Source organism: Marmota flaviventris, chromosome 2 (assembly GCF_047511675.1).
Source record: "Marmota flaviventris isolate mMarFla1 chromosome 2, mMarFla1.hap1, whole genome shotgun sequence".
NCBI lineage: Eukaryota > Metazoa > Chordata > Mammalia > Rodentia > Sciuridae > Marmota > Marmota flaviventris.
This window is the reverse complement of record NC_092499.1, coordinates 191,025,696-191,046,267: the sequence shown is the minus strand read 5'-3', so window position 1 is coordinate 191,046,267 and position 20,572 is coordinate 191,025,696. Positions and strand designations below refer to the sequence as shown.

The 20,572-nt window shown below is 47.4% G+C and overlaps 1 protein-coding gene across 2 annotated transcripts; it reads left to right on the top strand.

The window, feature by feature from the left end:
- Positions 1-556: 556 nt before the first annotated feature.
- On the top strand, positions 557-18,799 carry Rae1 (ribonucleic acid export 1). Of its 2 annotated transcripts, XM_027946393.3 has the most exons (13): positions 557-761; positions 1,024-1,121; positions 3,465-3,561; positions 4,090-4,194; positions 6,150-6,242; positions 8,879-8,965; positions 9,865-9,951; positions 10,057-10,128; positions 11,281-11,388; positions 14,836-14,942; positions 15,025-15,100; positions 15,646-15,840; positions 18,372-18,799. In XM_027946393.3, exons 3-13 carry the CDS (start codon positions 3,472-3,474, stop codon positions 18,456-18,458), a joined length of 1,107 nt encoding a protein of 368 aa, XP_027802194.1. In that variant the 5' UTR covers positions 557-761; positions 1,024-1,121; positions 3,465-3,471; the 3' UTR covers positions 18,459-18,799. The 2 variants fall into 2 exon arrangements, with proteins under 2 accessions (XP_027802194.1, XP_027802195.1); XM_027946394.1 differs by lacking the exons at positions 557-761; positions 1,024-1,121 and adding an exon at positions 1,192-1,285.
- The last annotated feature ends 1,773 nt before the right edge of the window (positions 18,800-20,572 follow it).

Below are 20,572 nucleotides of genomic sequence, written 5' to 3'. Positions count from 1 at the left end.
CTCCCTCCGCCTGGACGCCCGCCACACCAGCAGCCTGGCCTCAAGCAGTCGGCCGCTTACCGCTCTGCGTCCGCGAGGCTCACCCCACGCCGGCAGCAGGACCCCCACCTAAACCCGCAGTCACCTTGTCTCCCGACGCCTTGACGTTTCCACCGAGCGTTACCGGTGGCAGGAGCCTTCGCATGACATCGCACGGGCAACCTAAACAAGAACCTGGACTCCAGGCCCGGTTATCCCCCGAGGGCGGAGAGGATCCGCGCAGGGGGCCTCCCCCAGCAAGGTCCTGGACATTAACTGGCAGTAATCAGACCTTTGCTTTTTTTAGACTTTTAATCACGACAAATACGAGAATTAATTCACAAGCCGAGAGTTAACTACCTTCCACTAGCCCGGTCGGCCAATTTACAAAAGCGGTTGCTTGGCAACATGCCGCGCTCCGCCAATTTACCGCCAATTCGCAAACTGCTAGCGTAAGTACTTCCTCTCGACGTCAACGTCGCTTTGGCGCATGAGCCACCGCCCCGGAAGGAGGAGCCGATTTCCTCAGCGCTTTCCGGGAGAAACCGGAAGTGGCTCCGGGACGCATGCGCTGTCTTTCCGCGGTAATTGGGGCTGTTTCTACCACCAACTGGAGGAGACTCGGGCTCCCGGTGTTTCTGTCCAGGCTATCTCGCCAGTGCTCCTCCGCTCCAGAGCAGGTCTGCAGGCTCCTCGGGTCCACCCGCTGCCCGCTCCCGGCTGCTCGCCGCGGCGACTCTCAGGTAGGCCCCGAGCCGTCCGTTGCAGCGCCTCGCAGCCCGCGGAGGCCAGAGTCCCCTGAGGCGTGCGCCTGGCTGCAAGGCCGCGGCGCGAGCGGCCTGTTGGCCGAGCTTGGGCAGAGGCTCTGCGAAGCTCGGCCGAGCCGGAGGGGGCCTCGGGGGTCGCCTAGGACCTGGTCTCGTCGTTGCCCTTGTAGGGAAACTGAGGCCCCGGGGAGGGTCTCCCGGGGTTAATGGCAGCGTTGTCGCCTTTTCCTTCCATCAGGCACACGACGCCTCTTAGCAGAAGCTCTCCTGACCGGTCCTCTGCACAAAGGCCTCCCTCGCAGGTTGCTTCGTCGCCCTTGCCGCTGTCGGAAGCAGGTCTGTTCCTTGGTCTTCCCTGCCGCGCGTTTCCCCCAGCGTGTGCGTTTGCACTCCCCGGGCCAGGCTCCATGCTGCCGGACCGCTGCGCCCCAGGAAGGACCCAGGCAGCTGCGTGCGCTCCTGGAGCTCGGGACGGACCAAAAACCAGAAAACGCAAATCGGTACAGGGCGCCGCCACTAAAACAAGGGGGTGTGGCAGAAAGTTGGAAATGTTAAATTAGGGAAGCCGCCGAGGGGGTGATTTTTAAAAAGAACAGGGCTGACAGCTTCATGGAAGTCCAACTTACAGAACGTGGATTTCCCAGCTAAAGGGTACATTTTGACGAAATTGGGAACATTTCCATCACCTCAAAACGGTCTGAGGAAGCAGCTTTTGGACTAGAATGTGAAGATTCAAAGGGAGTTAACTGGGGGCTGGGGGGAGGGTGAGCCATTCGTTGGGGTCTGAAGAACCACTGGTAGGATGCACCCTGTGTTCAGGTCAGAAGCAGCCAGCAGAGCCGTGGCTGGAGTTCAGCAGGGAAGAGATTGACACGTTGGGTACCTGCCTTCTCAACTTCTCGGGTTCCCATTGCCCACCACAGCATGTGGCTCGTACTAGGTGATAAGTGTTTGAGTGACTATTACCCAGAGTCCTGTAAGTCCATCCCTGATGGCAACCTGACTGTTTGGGAGGGGGGGGGGGGTCAGAAACAGCATTTGTTAACAGCCTGTTGTGTTTCAAGTATGATGTGCTTGACCTTAACTTATTACTCTGTGAAATAGATATCAGTGTCTTTATGTACAGTTGAAAAAGTCAGGACTAAAGAACTTGCCCAAAGCCACAAAACTGTTCCCAGACCCTGGTTACAGAAGCCCTGTGATTCCTATTCCTTCGCTTGTTTGCTCCTGCAGCTAACTGATGCTTCAAGTGCATCTCTACATCTTGGAGCAGAGATGCAGTTGGCAAACACCATGTCCTTTCACAAGGTTGCCTTCTGAAATGTCAGTATGCCCATAGCTGTTGCTCTGACCTATTATGTTTTCACTTTATTTTTTCATCAAGCCAGGGAACTCAGATGCCTTCCCCAAGTTCCTTGCAGTTTCTCCATTCTCTGTTGTCCTGTTTAAGGATATTGCCCTCATTGATCAGTATGTCACTCAGCCGTTAGGCTTCTTTTGGAGAGATGACTGATGTGGTAGACTTCTGAATGTAAAGATTTGCTAACCAATTGAAAACATAGTATCAAAGTATGTGAAATCTTTAGGAAATTATGCATAGACTTTCTCCTTAGAAAGGAAGAGAAAGAAGGAAAAACTGCTTATTGTACTTAGTATGTGCTAGACACTACACTTTCTGCAAATTCTGATTTGATCCTTCTTGCAGACCTGGAGAATATACAATATTCTCTGTTTGCAGTGAGAAAAATGAGGCCTGGTGAGATTAAGGTTCCAGCTTAATCTGAGTGGCAGAGGTTCTATTCAGACTCTGGTGGGCCTGCTAGTTATGCCCTGGAAAAAACTCAGTGGAGATTCTTTTAGGTATATGTCTGTGACCTAATGCCAAACCTTTTGGAATTCAAGTGGACCAAAGTGGATTACTTTTTAAAAACCACTAAATATAGTTGTTGAGTCCCTTCTAGGACTGGTTGTTTTTCTAGGTGACTTCATGCAGATGTTGACCTAACCAGAGCACAGCACTGGGAAGAAAGTGAACTCCCCCCAGATGGGGAATTGAAATGTGGGGATCTTCTGTCCTTTCTGTTGTGTATCTCTGGTGTGGAGCTTAGTGTCTCTGACTATTTAAATGAGCAGATTTATTTCCTAGCTGGTAACTGAAAACTGCCCTGGTGTACCATGTCAGTATTGGTTCATTAGTGGTGACAAATGTGTCATACTCTATCAGATACCAAGAGTAGGGGAAACTGGATGTGAGGCATATGGAAATTTTCCTGTCTTTTTGGTTTTCTCTAAATCTTAAACTGTTCTAAAATAGAAGGGTTTTTTTTTTTGGGGGGGGGGGTACTGGGGATTGAACTAAGAGGCACTGAGCCACATATTTTATTTAGGGACAGGGTTTCACTGAGTTGTGTAGGACCTCGCCCTTTTGCTGAGGCTGCCTTTAAACTTGCAGTCTTTCTGCCTCAGCATCCCTAGCCATTGGGATTATAGGTGTGTGCCCCTGTGCCCCTCATAAAGCTTAGTCCACTTATTGCATTTTTAGATCTCTTCTGAAGAGAGGAGCCTGGCATGAATCCACTATTTTCTTTCTGTGACTTAAGATCTTTATATATTGCCTCTTAGTGGATTTTATTACTAAAGAAAGGACCTATCCTTAACATGTTGCATTTTATTGTTTAGACACAAAATGAGTCTGTTCGGAACAACCTCAGGTTTTGGAACTGGCGGGACCAGCATGTTTGGCAGCACAACCACAGATAATCACAACCCTATGAAGGTACTGCATGAGGCCTCACAGGGTTTCCTACATCTGTGACCTCAGGAGAAACAAATGGCTGGGGATCCTCCTTTGGAATGAAAGCTCTGGAATTTTGTCTAGCCCAGTTTTCCTGAACCTTGGAGCACAGAAATACCTGAATCCTGGCCTAGTGTCCGGTTCCTCTTGACTTGTCAGGTTTCTATAATCACCCAGGTGCCTGTGAGAAGTGCAGATTCTCAGGGCCAAGCTTGAGGACTGTTGGATCAGCATTTCTGTGGGGTGGGGGGGTGGGTAATAGATGTGAAGGATCACTTGGAGCAAGAGTGAACTGGGGGCCACCATGTAGAAAAGGTTTGGGGTCTTTCATTTAGTGTGCTGTTTATAGTCCCAGAGGGCTTAGGACTTTCCTTGGCTTATTTTATCAAAGTAAGGGAAGGTCTAAGTTCTTGAGACAAGGAAAGTCCACCATGGCAAGTTCAGTGAGAAAGAAAGCAGTTTTGACATTGTGATGATGTGTACATTTTAATATTGACTTTCCCTCCCCAGGATATTGAAGTAACATCTTCTCCTGATGATAGCATCGGCTGTCTGTCTTTTAGCCCACCAACCTTACCGGGGAACTTTCTTATTGCAGGATCGTGGGCTAATGATGTGAGTGCTTCTTAAGTGCATCTTCTCTAATCCTATCTTGGTATGGATAAAATTGGCTTTTCCTTAACTCCAGTCTGTACCAAGTGAGTAGATCAGAACTAAGACTTATATACATGGTCTTTTTCAAGAAACTGGCATAGAAACTGTGAACCCTTCTGAATGGAGATATCACAATTATGCATTGCTCAAAATTTCCTACTCTAGTCCAGTATGTTAAAGCATATTCCCAAACCAAGAGTACCATTCACTGAGAAGAATGTTACCCACATTGATGCACACAATTTCTTTCTTGGTGTCCTGAAAGTGTGCTTCAGGCCTGAGTTAAACTTTAGATGATAGCACCAATCCTGCATAGACATTATAATTATCCATTGTGTACAGAAAGAAAGATTAATCATAATGTCCAAAAAAGAATGATAAAAGTTAGAATAGTAAGCACAGGATATGAAGAGGGTCTTCACAAAAGGAGTAAACTGAAGCCATTTAGCCACATTTATATCACTAAGAGACAAATTTACATGATAAATTCTTTTTTTCTACCCAACAAAACATTTTAAAGACTAATAGTACTGGCAAGGGTAAGCTTCAGCCTTTCTTGTACTGCTAGTAGTATGCAAATTGGAACATTCTGGGTAGTAATTGGCAGTATTACTCAGAGATCCTTAAGTCCCATTGATTGTCCTAGGACTTGAGAAGGAAATCTGATAAGGAATTAGTCCTTACATAGAGAAGCACTGTGTGCTTATTGTGTCCATGTTATGAGTCCGGATGCTGAGGCTTAGGAAGCAGAACAACTGGCCCGTTTTCCACGAGTGGTCAGCCAGGGTGCACAGGGAGCTTGGGGCTGTGTCACTGCTGCCTGACAGTACCTCATCAAAGACTGACTTTGTGCCAGTGAAGATGTGAAAGGTTTTGCCTTCAGCAGTGGTGACAATTATGTGCTCAACTGATGGAATACCACTTTCAAGGTTTCTGGAAGAGCAAACTGGCTTACAGCGGGAAGATGGGGCAGTTGGGGGATGAGGGAAGGACTAGGGAGGAGGGAAGTCAAGGTTGGGCAAGTTTATATGTAGTTTTTGTAAAGAGTGGTGTGCTTTTTGATTGTTTGGCTTTTTGTGGTGCTTAGAAATTGAACCCAAGACCTCATACATACTAGGCAAGCACTCTATCCCTGAGCTACATCCCAATTGTGAACTAGGAGTCATATTTATGACATCTCCAAGTAAATTGCATTACTTTTATAAACAGAAAAGTGAGGTAAAAGTTAAAGCATTCAGAGTAGAAAGGTAAATTTCCACTTAAGTTTTGATTTTCTAAATAGTTATGATTGATAGTCTATTCTTATTTATACATTATTTATTTAGTTTTGCAAAACTGGGTATTGGACCACAGCCTCTGTACCACTCAGCTATATCCCACCCCTTTTTATTTTGAGACAGGGTCTCATTAAGTTGCCTAGGGTTGACCTTGAGCTTTCTTCTCTTCTGCCTCACCCTCCCAAGTAGCTGGGATTATAGGAGTGAGCCTCTACTTCTGCTTTAAAAGATATCTCATATATGTGATGAGGAAATTACTTGCAGTTTTAGATGTAAGCAATAGGATTTGTATATTTTAATAGCTTAGAAGTAGGAAAATAGCTCCTTCTATATGCATTTTGATGGCTTTGTTCTTAAAAGTTACATGATTAGACTAATAGAGGAGTTTGTGTAAATTATAGGGGGCTGGAGATATAGCTCAGTAGGTTGAATGCTTGCCTTGCATGCACAAGGCCCTGGGTTCAATTCCCAGCACCCAAAAAAAAAAAAAAAAAAAGACACTATGAACTATTAACCTGTCTCTTTACAAATTAGAACAAATTAATTAATTAAAAAATTATACCACATCATTCCTGGATAACAGTGCTTCTAGTGCTTCATGAGTTGCCTCGCTTGCTTTAATTGGTCTTGTTCTTACAGGTTCGCTGCTGGGAAGTTCAGGACAGTGGGCAGACCATTCCAAAAGCCCAGCAGATGCACACTGGACCCGTGTTGGACGTCTGCTGGAGTGATGTATGTTCCAATCCATCTCCCACATTCTCTTCTACATAGAGTGCTGTGTGACACACAATAGTTTATAACACAAATACAAGTCAGGTGTCCCGCATCTGATATGCTTGATGGCACTGAACAGTGAAGTGTTTTGGTTCCTTGAATTAAGGATGCCCAAACCATATTGTGTATATATCCACATTGTCGGAACTCCAAGTTTCTGAGTATGAATATAGTAATTCATTGTCACTCTTAATGTTAGCTTCAGTTAGATACTCTCTCTGGAAGCTTTGCTTGCATTAAAGCCATTTGTTTTGTTGATATGTTTGTTTTATTTGGGAGGGGGTATAAGGGATTGAACTCAGGGGCACTTAACCATTGAACCACATCCCCAGCCCTGTTTTGCATTTTATTTAAAGACAGGATCTCACTGAGTTGTTTAGGGCCTCACCATTTCTGAGGCTGGCTTTGAACTCATGATCCTCCTGCCTCAGCCTCTAGAGCCACTGGGATTACAGTTGTGTGCCACCGCGCCTGGCTGTTTTATTGATATGTTACCTGGAGCAAGAAATTATATCATTTCTTGAAACCTTTCCTGTATCTAAATACACCATAAGCTCATGGGGTTTTTTTTAAATATATTTTTTAGCGGACAAAATACCTTTATCTTTATGTGGTGCTGAGGATCGAGCCGAGTGCCTCACATGTGCCAGGCGAGCGCTATACCCCTGAGCCATAACCTCAGCCCTAAGCATATGTTTTAAAATCAGAAATTTTATTATTCCAGAAATATCTAGAGGGGAAAAAAAGAATACTTTCTGTTATTAGAAATTTGAATTGTATCAGTTTTCAACTACTTTCTCCTCCTAAGATCCTGAATATAAGCACTTGCACACATTTATTCTGAGCTTTTCTTTTTTCTTATTTCTTTTTCCCTCTTTTCATATTTGAGGAGAGCGTAGTGATGAAGGGACCGTTGGCAAGGCAACAGATGGGAGGCAAGGCACCTGTGCTGCTCCCTGGGAGGGACAGCTGAGCTCTGGAGGAGCTGCTGCTGTGGAGGGCTGGCCACCTCGGCAGCAGGTGTGGCTCTTGCCCGTTGTCCTACCCCTGCTGCCTGGTTCCTGAACCCAGCAGAAGCAAGAGGCAGGTGTACATGACGCTAAGGAAGTCAGTCCTCCTGGCCCTTTCCAGGCTTTGTTCCTGTCTTTTCTGACCAGTTTTATTAGGTTATTTTCAGACATTTATTTATTAGGTATAAGGTAAAACTGAACCTTTGAGCTCTAGCTTTGTTTTGAGGAACAAAGACCATGTTCAGTTGTGGAACAATCCCTCAGCTCCAGATGCCCTCCTGCCCTTCTGTAGTCAGATCCTTCCCAGCTCTCAGCTCCTGGAAACCACTGATCTATTTTCTGTCCCCAAATGTTTTGCTTTCTAAGAATGTCATATACATGGGATTGTACAGACTGGAAACTGTAAGTCTAGCCTCTCCCTCAGTCTGCTGCTTCGGAGGTCATCCAGGTGGGGGGCATCACTTCCTCCTCTTCATTGCTGAGCTGGGATCCGTGTGTGAGGTGTTCCTGTCTAGTCATCAGATAGCTCTGCATCTAAAGTTTATTCATTCATGGAATGAGGGACAGGCTTCACCTCTTTTTCAGATGGAGAACTGGTGGCTTCAAAGGGGAGAAATTTTTGCCAAGGAAGAGTGGAAAGTCTGAGCTTTGACACCAGAAGTGAAATAGCCTAGGCCAGGGGTTAGCAGACTCTGGCCGTGAGCCCGATCAGCCCTTGCCTGCTCCTGTGAGTGCACTTTAATTGAGCCCAGCCTCATGCATTCACCACAGATGCACGTAGCTCTTTTAAGCAGTGCCAGGATAGGCCTGCTCCGTGGCTTCTGTTTCTGAGTGTATCATTAGTCAGTGACTGCTTATGTTTTGAGCTAGTTTGCAATTTATACCATCGATTCTTATAAATTAGTGTAGTTTTATCACACATACTTTGGAGTGCCATTAGACATAGAGCTGAACAAGCTAACTGTGTGTGTGTGTGTGTGTGTGTGTGTGTGTGTACATGCGCTGGGTGGGGGCAGGCGGAATAAGTGTGGCATATGTTTACAGTTGGTGAATCTTGGTGAAATGTTTACATTTATTTATTTTTCTGGCACTGGGGACCACTGAGCTGTATCCCTTCCCCTTGTTTTTGTTTTTGTTTTTAATTTTGAGACAGGGTCTCACTAAGTTGCCAGGCTGGCCTCAAAATTGTGGTCCTCCTACCTCAACTTTGTAAGTTGCTGGGGTTCCAGGCGTGCACCCCTATGCTGGAACACTTTGTATTATTATTGTAATTTTTCTGAAGGCTTACATTTCTCAAATAGAAAAAGATTTTAAAAGTAGACCAAAGTTGCCTTTGAGGGATGAGATTTAGTTTTCATTATATAACTTTTAAGTGTTATTTGGTGGATTTTTAAAATATTCTATTTATATATTATTTCTTAGGTCAATAAAATATAAAGCTAGAGCTGAAAGTGTGTTTTGTTTATGACCTGTGGCTTGCAGTATGGTGGCCCCCAAATAATTGGGAAAATAAAAATTGGAAAACAAATGTTCAACCTAGTATCAGAATTTACATAGATTTAATTTTTCTCCATTTTGTTTTAGGAAGGGAGCAAAGTATTTACAGCATCATGTGATAAAACTGCCAAAATGTGGGACCTCAATAGTAACCAGGCAATACAGATTGCACAGGTAACATAAGCCCTTTGCAAATCAGCAGGATAGGACTGCTGCCCAGGGTTGTGATGATTGTAATAATTCCCTGCTATAGAAAAGAACAACGTGAGTGTACAAAGTCAATCAGATTTAAGTGTACTAGAAAGTTCTTAGCACAAAAATAATGTTTTTTGGCCATTTTTTCTTGTTCGTAGTATTTTCCTAGAGCCTTTTGCATGTGTCTTCCCTGTATGTGTGGGTGGTGCCATCAGGAGTTAGTGGCATTAAAACCTATAAAGACAAGGGCTAGAAGTGTTCCTCAGCATGGCCATGTGGCCTCCCCACACCTGTGTGTGACTTGTCTTTCACCAGCTGCGTTGGCTCGCTTGTTCTTCAGGTGTTTACTGAGTGGCCATGTGCCAGGCACTGTCTTCAGGGTCTGGAACTACTGCCTCAAGTAAGCGGGACGCCTCCACATGCCCACAGAGCTTTTGTAGCATGTCTAGCTTTTGTAGCAGGCAGGTTCTCCCGTGAAGAATGCCAGGAAGGGGCAGCAGTAGTCACTAGGGGCATTCACAGAGCCTCTTGGCAACCGCGTGTTTTCAGGACAGCATCATGTTCTGAAGTCCCAGTGCCACATGCTGGGGCCTCTCCATCTCTCCTTGGTACATGTGTAAAACTGGCATGGTTCTCACTAGCCATTTCTGCATATCTCCCCAGGGAGGGCCATGCTGTCACTCTTAGTTATCAGTAAGTCAAATTGAAGTTTGTAAAATGAAAGGTGGGTGTATGCTCTTGTGTCAGATGGACTACTTTTGGTCCTGGGGAAACACTGAAATATTCTTTGATAATTAGTTCCTTTTCTGCGAATCTCTAGAAGTGTTGAGCACATTGTTAGGTTACATTGATCTGCTTGTTTTTTGTCTTGTTGAAAGCATGATGCACCTGTTAAGACCATACATTGGATCAAAGCTCCAAACTATAGCTGCGTGATGACCGGGAGCTGGGATAAGACTCTGAAGGTGCAGTATGCAAGAGGGAGTGTGTGGCCCCGGCATGGCAGTCCTAATTCTTCCCTGGGTAGATTTCAGCTTGAACACTCACACAGTGCTCCTTTTGGCTTTTAGTTTTGGGATACCCGGTCATCAACTCCCATGATGGTCTTGCAGCTCCCTGAGAGGTGTTACTGTGCCGATGTGGTAAGGAATTTTATTTTCTTTAAAATAGCAAAATAGCACTGGGCGCAGTGGCTCACACCTGTAATCTCAGCAGCTCAGGAGGCTGAGACAGGTGGATCTTGAGTTCAAAGCCAGCCTCAGGAATGGCGAGGCGCTAAGCAACTCATTGAGACTCTGTCTCTAAACAAAACACAAAATGGGGCTGGGGATATGGCTCAGTGGTCGAGTGCCCCTGAGTTCAAACCCTGGTATCTCACCACCACCAAAAAAAATAGCATTTTTTTCCTTCTGGCATCCTGCAATTAGTAGGTAATTGAAAAATTCTCCTTTATTAATAGATATGGGGGAGGGGTATAGTTTAAATTACCCTAGTCACCTAAGTTGGTTTAGGGGTTGCATTTGTTCAAAACTCCTAAATACTGGTGGTCACTTTTTAAACATATGCAGCTAGGTATGTGCCATCCTACTGTGAATTTGTTGTGAAATGGTAGCAAAACTTGTGGTTATTTTGTGATGTGATTCCAGTTTTCACAGTCCTGTCTCTGAGATGGAAACCAAGGTGCTTTTTCCATTTGTTAGTCAAGAGCCAAAGTTTTATACCAAGTGTCCCAGAGATTCCACTTTTTAGGAATTTATCATGAGAAAAATGATGGGTACAAATGGTCTTTCCTTGACATAATGTAGTGAAACATTAAAAGTGACCGGTGGACCTACATGGTGGGCATAGTTAACCACGCCCCCTGAGCTGTGGCATGTTTGAGGGAACACGACGCAGCCATTGTGATGTTCTCGGATAAATGTGAGTTCCTCACCGATGCTCATAAAGCACAGCTTGAGTGGAGGACACGGGTTTCACAGCACAGTGAAGACACACAAGGCTCAGAAGACTGGAGTCGAGTGTGCCGTAGTATTAGCTGTGAGCTTTTGAAGGCCTGGTGTAGGTGATTTTCATTTCTTCTCAGTTCCTCAGAACATTTCCTAAATGTTCACATATTTTATGGTTTTAAAAAACGAGGCTTAAATATATATGAATATTCTGCCTACAGATAGTTTCTCTAGGTTTTCGTGAAACATTGATGCCATTGAATAGTTAAACTTTTAAGAAGTTGAGGTTTTTGTGACTAGAAAAGCCCGCTCCTTCCTGTTCAGTGTCTGTTTCCCTCCATTCCCTAGATCTACCCAATGGCCGTGGTGGCGACTGCAGAGAGGGGCCTGATCGTGTATCAGTTAGAGAACCAGCCCTCTGAATTCAGGAGGATAGAATCTCCACTGAAGCACCAGGTAAGCGGAAGCCCGTGAGGAAGCATGTGTCGAGCACCTGCTATGTGCATGATGGTGCTGCATAGAGGACAACTGTATCTGCTTTAAAAGCCTGGAAGTTACCTAGGGAGTGAGTTTAAGGAAACAAACAGATGTTTGGTGAGTAAAAGCCACCCATCCGTGGGTGAGCCCACCTCACCTGTCTTCTGTGGGTGGCCAAGTGCTGCTGAATAAAGCACACACCTGCTGGGTTGGCTCCCGGGCAGTTCATCACTTCCAGCCTCAGCTCTGCCTTCATCGTGCACGCGTGGTTGCAAGGCCCCCTCCAGCTTTTGTAATCACCAAAGACTGTGTCTCCTTAAATCCCTGGAAGTAACTGCCAGACTTTCCAAAGTAGGGGCAGCCACACTGTATGCAGCGGCTTCATCTTCCCATTGGCCACAGGACTGCTGGGCCTGCTTCGCTCTCCTTAGGCTCCCTTTAGCCTTTGTCTCAGTGATTGAATTCTCCTGTTCAGAGAATAAAGGAGGGTCCTTGTCTTCCTTCTGCTGGATTTGCGAGTCTGTGAACCTGCATCCTTCCCTGCCTCCCCTGTCAGGTGGGGTTCTTAGGCCAGTTCTATGGTAGCTCCCCTTGCCCTGCAGCTTAGCAGGAAAGATGATCTATTTTCACTGTCCGGTAGCTTCTGGCTCTTAGTTCTTCACCAAAGGGTGCCCAAGCCTGTGCATCCCTCCACACAGATCTCCCTGACCCCTATCCTCCTACAGCTCACCTGCACACTTGTTTCCTTTCGTGGTCTAGCATGGCCTGTGTTTGTCCCCTTCCAAACTTAACTGATGACTTAACTGAAACTCTGGTGTGACCCCTGCTCAGGTCTGCTCATGAGCCACTGGGCCTTGGCTCCGTGCTGCCAGCCTCTTCCTTGTTGGCTCTTTGCTGAATGTTGAGATCCCCCCTCTTCTGCCTGTGCGACCGCCTTCCAAGCCAGACTCATCTCCCATTCGTCACTGTCCACAGTCATGCTTGCAGGCTAGAGATGTGGGTCCCCAGCAGACACTGCTACTATGCTCCCGACAACGACACCCACACTCCAGTATCTCCCTTGTTTCTCCCAGAGGTCCCCATCCAGCAGCACCCTCTCCAAACCCAGGACCCCTTTCTGCATCGCTTTTCAAATATTTTCCTCTCCTTGGGATTCTCCTTAGCTGTGGCCCTCAGTGCCGTGGTGCGTGTGTATACATGTAAACACCGGCAGGTCTGGACCTGCCCCTTCCACCACTCCTTCCCTGTTCTTCCTGATGCACTTGTTCCACATCTTATTAGGTTGGACTCCATTTGCTTGGTTGTCTGAGATGGAACTAGAAGTCATTCTTGATTCACCCTCCTTCCTTTTCTCCTCTCCTATCTCATTTATCACCAGGCTCCCTTACTTCCACCTGGGAACTATTTAGAATCTGTTCTTTTCTTTCCCTTCTACCACCGTATTTGATCCAAGTCTTCTTAGCACTTAGATCAAAACTTTATGACATTGGCTTGGCAGTAATTTCTTGGGTGTGTTACACCAAAAATATAGGGAACAAAAGCAAAAAAAAAAAAAAAAAAAATGAACATCTACAAAACAGAAAGCTTCTGTGCAGCAAAAGAAGCAATCGGGTAAGAAGGCACCTACCAGTGGGAGAAGACGTCTGCCGGTTACGTATCTGTCCAGGGTAACATTCCAGAGTGTGTGAGGAACTCCTGCAACTCGAAGCAAAAAAAAAAAAAAACTGCCCCGGTTTGGACTGAGTCTTAAGTGGACATTGCTCCAGAAAAGACATGCACGTGGTCAGCGAGTGTGGGAAAGGTGACCACTATGGCTTCTCACTGGGAAATGCAAGTAAAAGCACTGGGGGGCATCCCCTCACACCTTTGGGACCACAGTTACCAAAATGTGAAAAGACGAGTCAGCAAGGACCTGGAGACGTGGAGCCCCGTGCACTCCTGCAAGGCTGCAGGGTGGAGAAGCCACGGTGGAGACAGCACTGCAGAACCTGGCGGTCTGGCCCCTGAGTGCTCACCTACAACCGTGGGGCCAGGATTCAAGCTGTGTGTTCACTGCCGAAGTCACCAGCCAAGTGAGTGGCTGCAGGAAACGCGGTGTGCATGCTGTGAGTACTCTTCAGCCACCGGAGAAGGAGGGCGATCTGCCGTGGTGACAGCATGATGAGCCTGAAGGATGTGCTGTCTTCACACTTTGTTCCTTTACGTAAGATCCTCCAGCATCTCCCTGGCTTCCTGAGATGCAGCACAGTGGCCTCTGTGGTCACCTGCTGCGCAGTAGCACACCCCAGCCTCTGCCTTCTAACACTCGTAGCAGTGCATACACATCAGGGTTCCCCCTCCCCTCAGCCTCTGGGAACTACATCTCTCCTGGCAGCTTCTGTGGGATCTGCTTGATACAAAACCATAATTATTAACATATTAATTGTTCACATTAATGCGGTTCACTGTGATGTTTCCATACATGCACACGCTATGCTTTGATCATGCCCACCTGCCTTTTTAAAGGATATGATGCTTGTCTTCCTACGTCTGGCTCATTTCATTTACCATGCTGTCCTCGAGTCCTTCCATCGCCCGCAGATGACGTGATTTTGTTCTTCATGGTTGACTACTTTTCACATGCTATGTTTTCTTCATTCCTTGGGCGATAGGCACTGCGGCCGATTCTTGTCTTGGCCACTAGTAGTAGTGCTGCAGGAAATGTGGCAGCTCAGGGATGGTTCTGCATGTGGACGTCATTTCTCTTGGATAGATCGCAGCAGTGGTGTAGCTGGAGCATGTGATAGTTACAGTCTTCGTTTTTAAGCAGCTTCCGTCTGCCTTCCATAGTGGCTGTGCTAGTTTATGTTCCCTGCAGCAGTGCATGAGGTGCCTTTACCTCACACCCTGACCAGCATTTCTGATTTTTTGATAATAGCCTAAAATGGTCAAGTTCATTGAGATAAAAAATAGAATGCTGTGTCACTGTGTAGCATGTTCAGTTTATATATTGAATGCTGTCCTGTCTGCTGTCTCCACCCTGTTGCCCCCTGAGGTGGGCCTGGCCAGCACTGCTGCCCAGCTGGAGAAGAGGAGCCACACAAACACAGGTCATAGCAGTACATACACAGCTGTGGGGCACTAGCCTAGCTGGTGATGGCTGCTGATCCAAGGGAGCACCTGCCAGCCCAGCAGGGCCAGTGCCTGCATCGGCCAGCATCCCCAGTGTGCTCCACTGGGGAGAATATGGCTTCCCAGGGTGGCAGAGGGAGAAGGGACAGTTGCAGTTAGTTGTACAGTTGGGTCACAGAATCGTGTGGCAGTTTAGAAGTTAGAAAGCAGTGCTAACGGTGCAGGAATGCCTTCATCATGGCAGAGTGAGGTTTCTGGTGACTGTCTTACATTTACATAGTGGTAATGTACTTTTTTTTTTTCCCCAAACTTTAGCATCGTTGTGTGGCTATTTTTAAAGACAAACAGAACAAGCCGACTGGCTTTGCCCTGGGGAGCATCGAGGGGAGAGTTGCTATTCACTACATCAACCCCCCAAATCCGTAAGTGGAATTCAGTCAACTGGAAATTTCACTCAAGATTTATTTTTTAAAGGGAAGACTTAGATGTGCCTTTGTTTTTCAGTGCCAAAGATAACTTCACCTTTAAATGTCATCGATCCAATGGAACCAATACTTCAGCTCCACAGGACATCTATGCGGTATGTCTCTAGAAACTTAACTTTGACATGTAGAATCCAGACCTGGAGTGGGCTCACCAGTGATTACAGGGTCAGAAAGGACACATCCCAAGAGCACTGAGGAGCCTCTTATGTGTTCTCTGGGGGTAAATGGCTTCTGCATTGGTTTTAGTTTTCTGTTTTTAAAAACATATAGTCTGATTTGTTCTTAGTCTGTTTTGAAATGCAGGCTTGAGACATTTGGGGAAGTGTCTCATACCTTCTTCATGAGAGGGTGCTGGTCAACAGTTTTCACACACAGCCAATAACAAATTGCTCTTCACTGATAAAGAAGAAAGGCGCTTTCCTGAGATGCGCCTCGTGGTGCTCCTAGCGGATGCACACGTCAGTTCTGTGCCCTGGAGGGGGGCAGGGTTTAGCTCTGTGCTGGCAGTTGGTCCAGGAGACGTGGGAGTGAGGGACGACTTTGCCTCCTTCCTTCTGATTCCTGCAGGAAGCAGGTGCTGGCACGGACCTGCTTCTCCACTGCGCCTGCCTCTGCTCTCACTGTGTGTCGTCCTCTGCAGGTAAATGGAATCGCATTCCATCCTGTTCATGGCACCCTGGCAACCGTGGGATCTGATGGGAGGTTCAGCTTCTGGGACAAAGACGCCAGAACAAAGCTGAAGACTTCCGAGCAGTTAGATCAGCCGATATCCGCCTGCTGCTTCAACCACAATGGGAACATATTTGCTTACGCTTCCAGCTATGATTGGTCCAAGGTGAGGGTCCCCACCTGCTCCCCACGCTGTAAGGCAGCAGAGGCAGGCTCTGGCCAAGGCCTGCACTTGAGTTGTGACTTTGTTCTCCAGAGTTGCTGTTGTCCCCTTGGGAAGATCCTGTCACCTCCCTGTCAGGGGAACTCGTAGGCCTGCCTTTAAGGCTGTGTGGGTGCAGTGCAGGCTTTAGTCAGACCCACCCAGGAGGTGCTCCACCAGTGCAGGCTGTCGCCAGCTGCTCTCTCCTTAGGCACAGAGGCCTGGGCATGCAGGAGGCTGGTGTCTGGGAGCTGGGGTGGTTCCTGTGGTTTCTGGAAGGGTCATAGGCCAGGGCATGGAGCTGTCACCTGGGCGGCCCTGGTGGTTTGCTCCTTGACAGGAGAAGTCAGGAGCTGTCAGGGTTCCACCTGCCTTTCCAGGCCTCAAGTTTGGTGGTGAATCGCAGGCCAGGGCTGCGTCCCACAGGGGAAGGAGCGGTGGCATGCTGGCCTCCCTGCCTGCTCCTGTCGGCTTTGGAGAGCGCAGCCCCGCAACTCGTGGTTCTGTCTCCCTCACCTCTCGCCTCGCCTCTTCGCCTCTCACCTCTCCGCTGCAGAGCAGCTTTTGAGCCCTTTGCCACCTGACCCTTGCTCCTGGCAGGGAGGTCACCAGCCTCCATCTCCCCTACCCATCTCCAGCTCCCTCCACCCTCGCCACTTGCCTCCACGTTCCCCATTCTGTTCCTTTCTATCCCTTCCTGGACTCCTTCCTTGTCCACCAGAAGCTGCTTTCTGTGTCGGGCACAGTGGTGCACATGCTCCTCCCTCGGCCTCTCTGCTGCTGCTCTTTGCTGCTGTGTCCCTCTTCCTACCGCTGATCGGGCCTGTCATGCCAGCCTTCTTCTCGCCTCGGCCAGGTTCTTGAGGTGCTCCTGCATGCCCAAGGCCCCAGCCCTGGCCTTGTGCACCCAAGGCTCCTTGGTTCCCGCATGGCTACTAACCTCTCTCCCCACAGCACTGATCTCAGCCCGGCCAGCTGCACCCGCTGGTGCTCCTGAGGTCACCTTAGTTTTGCCTCCTCGGAAGAGCTGGGCAGTGACAGGTTCTGTCTCTTCACATGGCTGTTCTAGCCTGTGTGTGTCCCCTCTTTGGGCTTTTTTTTTAAGTAACCTTATCGGTGTGATTGAAGTGGAGCACGCAGCACGCATTTAAAGTGCACAGTTTGATCAGTTTCGACATCTGTAAATGCCTCTGAAACCACCTGTCAAGATAATGAGTGTGCCATCTTCCCCCAAGGTCTCCACCTGTGTGCTGACTCCTCCCCCCTGCACACACTGAACTCTGGATCTGCTTTCTGTCACTGTAGACCCACATGCACATTCTAAGATTTCTTGTAATAAGAGTCAACACACCACACACTCTTTTCCCCCGGCTTCCTTTACCCAGCTTAAAGGTTTTGAAATGCACTGTGCTGTTGGCACATGTCACATCACTAATCCTTTCATTTTCCATGCCAAGTAGTGTTCCATGTTGTGGACACACCACCATCCCTCTAACCACAGCTTCAGCTTTGCAAGAATGTGGACTGGCTGCTCCACCTGGCTGAGGTTGGGGTCTGGAGACCCCTAGCCCTGGCCATGGGCTCTGCTCTGAGTCTCCCGTGCCTAGCCCAGCAGCTGCATCACAGCTGCTCCTTAAGCCACACTCAGGGCTCTGCGCCGTACAAACATTTAAAAAAGTAGTAAAGTGAGAAGGCTTATCTGCTTTGAGTGCTCCTTAAAAATTGTCCAGGCAGTTAACGTCAGCTCACAGTGGGGTTGTGTAGGTCACAGTCAAGTTATAAAAACACCACCTCAGGAGTTTTCTGTAGTTCTTAGCTCAAGCACTATTAATATTAGCTTGCTGCTTGACTGTAGCCATTCAGAAAGCTTCACTTTATGTTATGGTGAACACCCAGAACTTTCTAAGCATACCTGTTGGGATGTCATTGCAGCACAAGTGGCAGAGTTTGTGAGTTGTGACCACCTGTCTCTCCCAGGCCTGTGCTCACGTGCTTTCTTCATAGTCGCCTGCCTTGCCCTCCCGCTTGGCTCTACCTAAAGGTTGGATCTGCTGGTGTCCCTGACCTCTTGACAGTCTGGCAGCTGCCATTCCTTCCTGTGGGGTGATGTTCAAAGTGCTTGTCTCGCATTCCAAGCCCCAGGCAGTGTGTCTCCCCCACCCCAACAGGCACACAACCCTGGGACCCCTGCTTTTCTCAGCTGCCCAGGGCCAGCTGCACCCTCCCTTAGGTCAGAGCTATCTTGACTGGAGGGTGCAGTGGTATTGCCCGTAGTTATGTGGGACGCTGCGGAAGGACCTGAACCAGGCCCTTAGCCTTCTCTCTGAGGACTAAAGCTTTTAACGCGTGACTTCTCCTTCTCTCTACCTTGGTTTGTTCTGTTCCAGGGAGGTTTTGCTTCTAGCACTTAGCACAGGAACCAGCATATAAAAAGGGTCACAGAAGTTGACTGTTGTCTTTTAGTAAGAAGATCCTTGTGTTTTTTTCCTCTTTAGGGACACGAGTTTTATAATCCGCAAAAGAAAAATTACATTTTCCTGCGTAATGCAGCTGAAGAGCTAAAGCCCAGGAATAAGAAGTAGCAACCTGAGACTTCTGGTTGTCCAGAGTTGTTTTCTCTCCGCTCTGAGGGCCCCAGCTATGGGCACCTCGGCCATGGACGTGGATTCCAACCCCTGGAGGAAACAGGTCACTGCTGAGCAGGCAGCCCGGCTGTCCACGGCAACTTGCCGCCTCTGTTCCACTACTTGCTGCAGAGTTTTCTTGTTACTCTAAGGGGAACAAAATTATTATAGAAGTTAGAGTCTTGTGGGCAGTGCCAGGTATTTTACTGTGCTTCCTTCAGCAGCATATGTGTTAGAGAATTTTGGGAAACCAACTATCAACCCTGTATTGTATTTTGTAATAAAATATTTTGAAGGTTGCCGCTAGCTCTTTCTGTCCTTCTCCCCTGTCCTGCCTGCCCTGAGTCCTCAGCAGTGATTATCCTGCTCAGCATCAACACTGGGCTGTGAGTTATTTTCACCCATCTTGGGAAATGCAGAAATCTCGCACCTTAGAAAATGAATCCCGAGCTGTGATCACCCCTGCCCTGTTGCATGTCCTAGTCCCTCCATGTGTTGGCAAGCAGAGTGGAATGGTTTTCCTTTTGCTTCCCTTTAGCATTCTCAGTGCTACCCGGCTCTACTGGGTAGTTTCCTGGCCATTCTGAAGTGGGAACTGTCCTCTTCCTAAGAGACAGGACTTTGGTGGGCTGCCTTGCAAGGCCCAGATGGGTGGCATTTGTGTGGTCTTCAGGTTAAAACCAGGTCCCCTGCATGGGAATTGCTCTGAACTTGTGCCCCCGGTGGTGGTCATGTTGAGTGTTGCTCTTTCACTCTGGAAACGCCCTGACTGGTAAGTATCCAAAATGAAACTCGGTGTTTGTTGTTTGAGGCTGTTGTACCCTGTGGTTCCAAGCACTGTGAATGCCATGTTGCTTTGGGGCTGCTGACTGTGGAGATCTGACATCAATACTGTTCCAAGATGGATTTGCCTGTTCAGAAGCAGCAGTAGAAATAAAGTTTGCTGCCAAAAGAGTTTGCCTGTAATCCATGCTTTAAATTCTTTGTAGATCATGAATAAATTAGACCTGTTAATTCTTGGCCCCTGTTTTTCAGCCTGCAAATTTTAATTTTAGTGAGTAAAAAAGTAGGTACACAGGGCATGGTGGCCATGCCTATAATCCCAACAGCTCAGGAGGCTGAGGCAGGAGGATCACAAGTTCAAAGCCAGCCTCAGCAACTTACTAAGACTCTAAGCAACTCAGCAAGAACTTGGCTCTAAATAAAATATTAAAAAGGGCTGGGAAGTGGCTCAGTGGTTAAGGCCCCTGGGTTCATTCCCAGGTATCAAAAGAAACCTGTTATTCTCAAGTTAACTATTCAGAGCTAATTCTTCCCTGTGTGAATCAGCCCTGTGGTTTTATGGCCCTATATATATGTGAAAATGGAGCAGGAAGCAGAGACTGTGTGGAGAGATCCAAGCTTGATCATCTCCATGGCCAGCTTTACTTGGGACTTGTCAGCTTTAACTTGGTGCATCATTCTTTTAAGTTTCATCGTTCTTTAAGGAGCCAGTGACTGGCTGTGGTTGAAAATGACAAGTCCAAGTCATGAATCTGTTAAGTGGTCATTTTCCAGGATTGGGCCGTGCACATCATCAAAGGGGGGATAGTTTTTCTAATTGGCAGGTTTGAAACGATTTGCTTAAATCCAGGATTGGACTTGGGCTGCCAGAAACCCAGAGTGAAGGAGCTGGGTGCCCACAGGTGGGAATCCTAGTTTAGACACCAGAGCTCATGTCTCTGCCACCCAGAATCTGGAACATAAAGTGTGACGAGCCAGTGTTTGTTGAAATCATGAAGCTTCTTAAAGTATTTGCTTACACATTTCCTAAAATGTACCTGGACTCTTCAAGGAGCTTCCTCATCCCTGCAGGCACCTGTACTGAACGTTGTTTGTAGTAGCTGCTGGGTAAGTATTGATACTTAATGCTCAGATTTGGAAGGGGTCAGGTGCCCTTGGCTGCTGTGATAAAGGTCAGGAGTTGTTCCACCACTGAACCTTCACCCATGACCCCGTTGAGAACAGCTGCACCTGTGGAGCCCCGAGCCTCGTGCAAAAGACTTTGAGTTCTTTCATTTCATGTTTTCAAA

Coding starts and splice junctions, on each gene's coding strand:
- Rae1 (XM_027946393.3), top strand. CDS start 3,472: ATGAGTCTGTTCGGAACAACCTCAGGTTTTGGAACTGGCGGGACCAGC. Junction 3,562..4,089: donor ATAATCACAACCCTATGAAG/GTACTGCATGAG, acceptor TTCCCTCCCCAG/GATATTGAAGTAACATCTTC. Junction 11,389..14,835: donor AATCTCCACTGAAGCACCAG/GTAAGCGGAAGC, acceptor CCCAAACTTTAG/CATCGTTGTGTGGCTATTTT.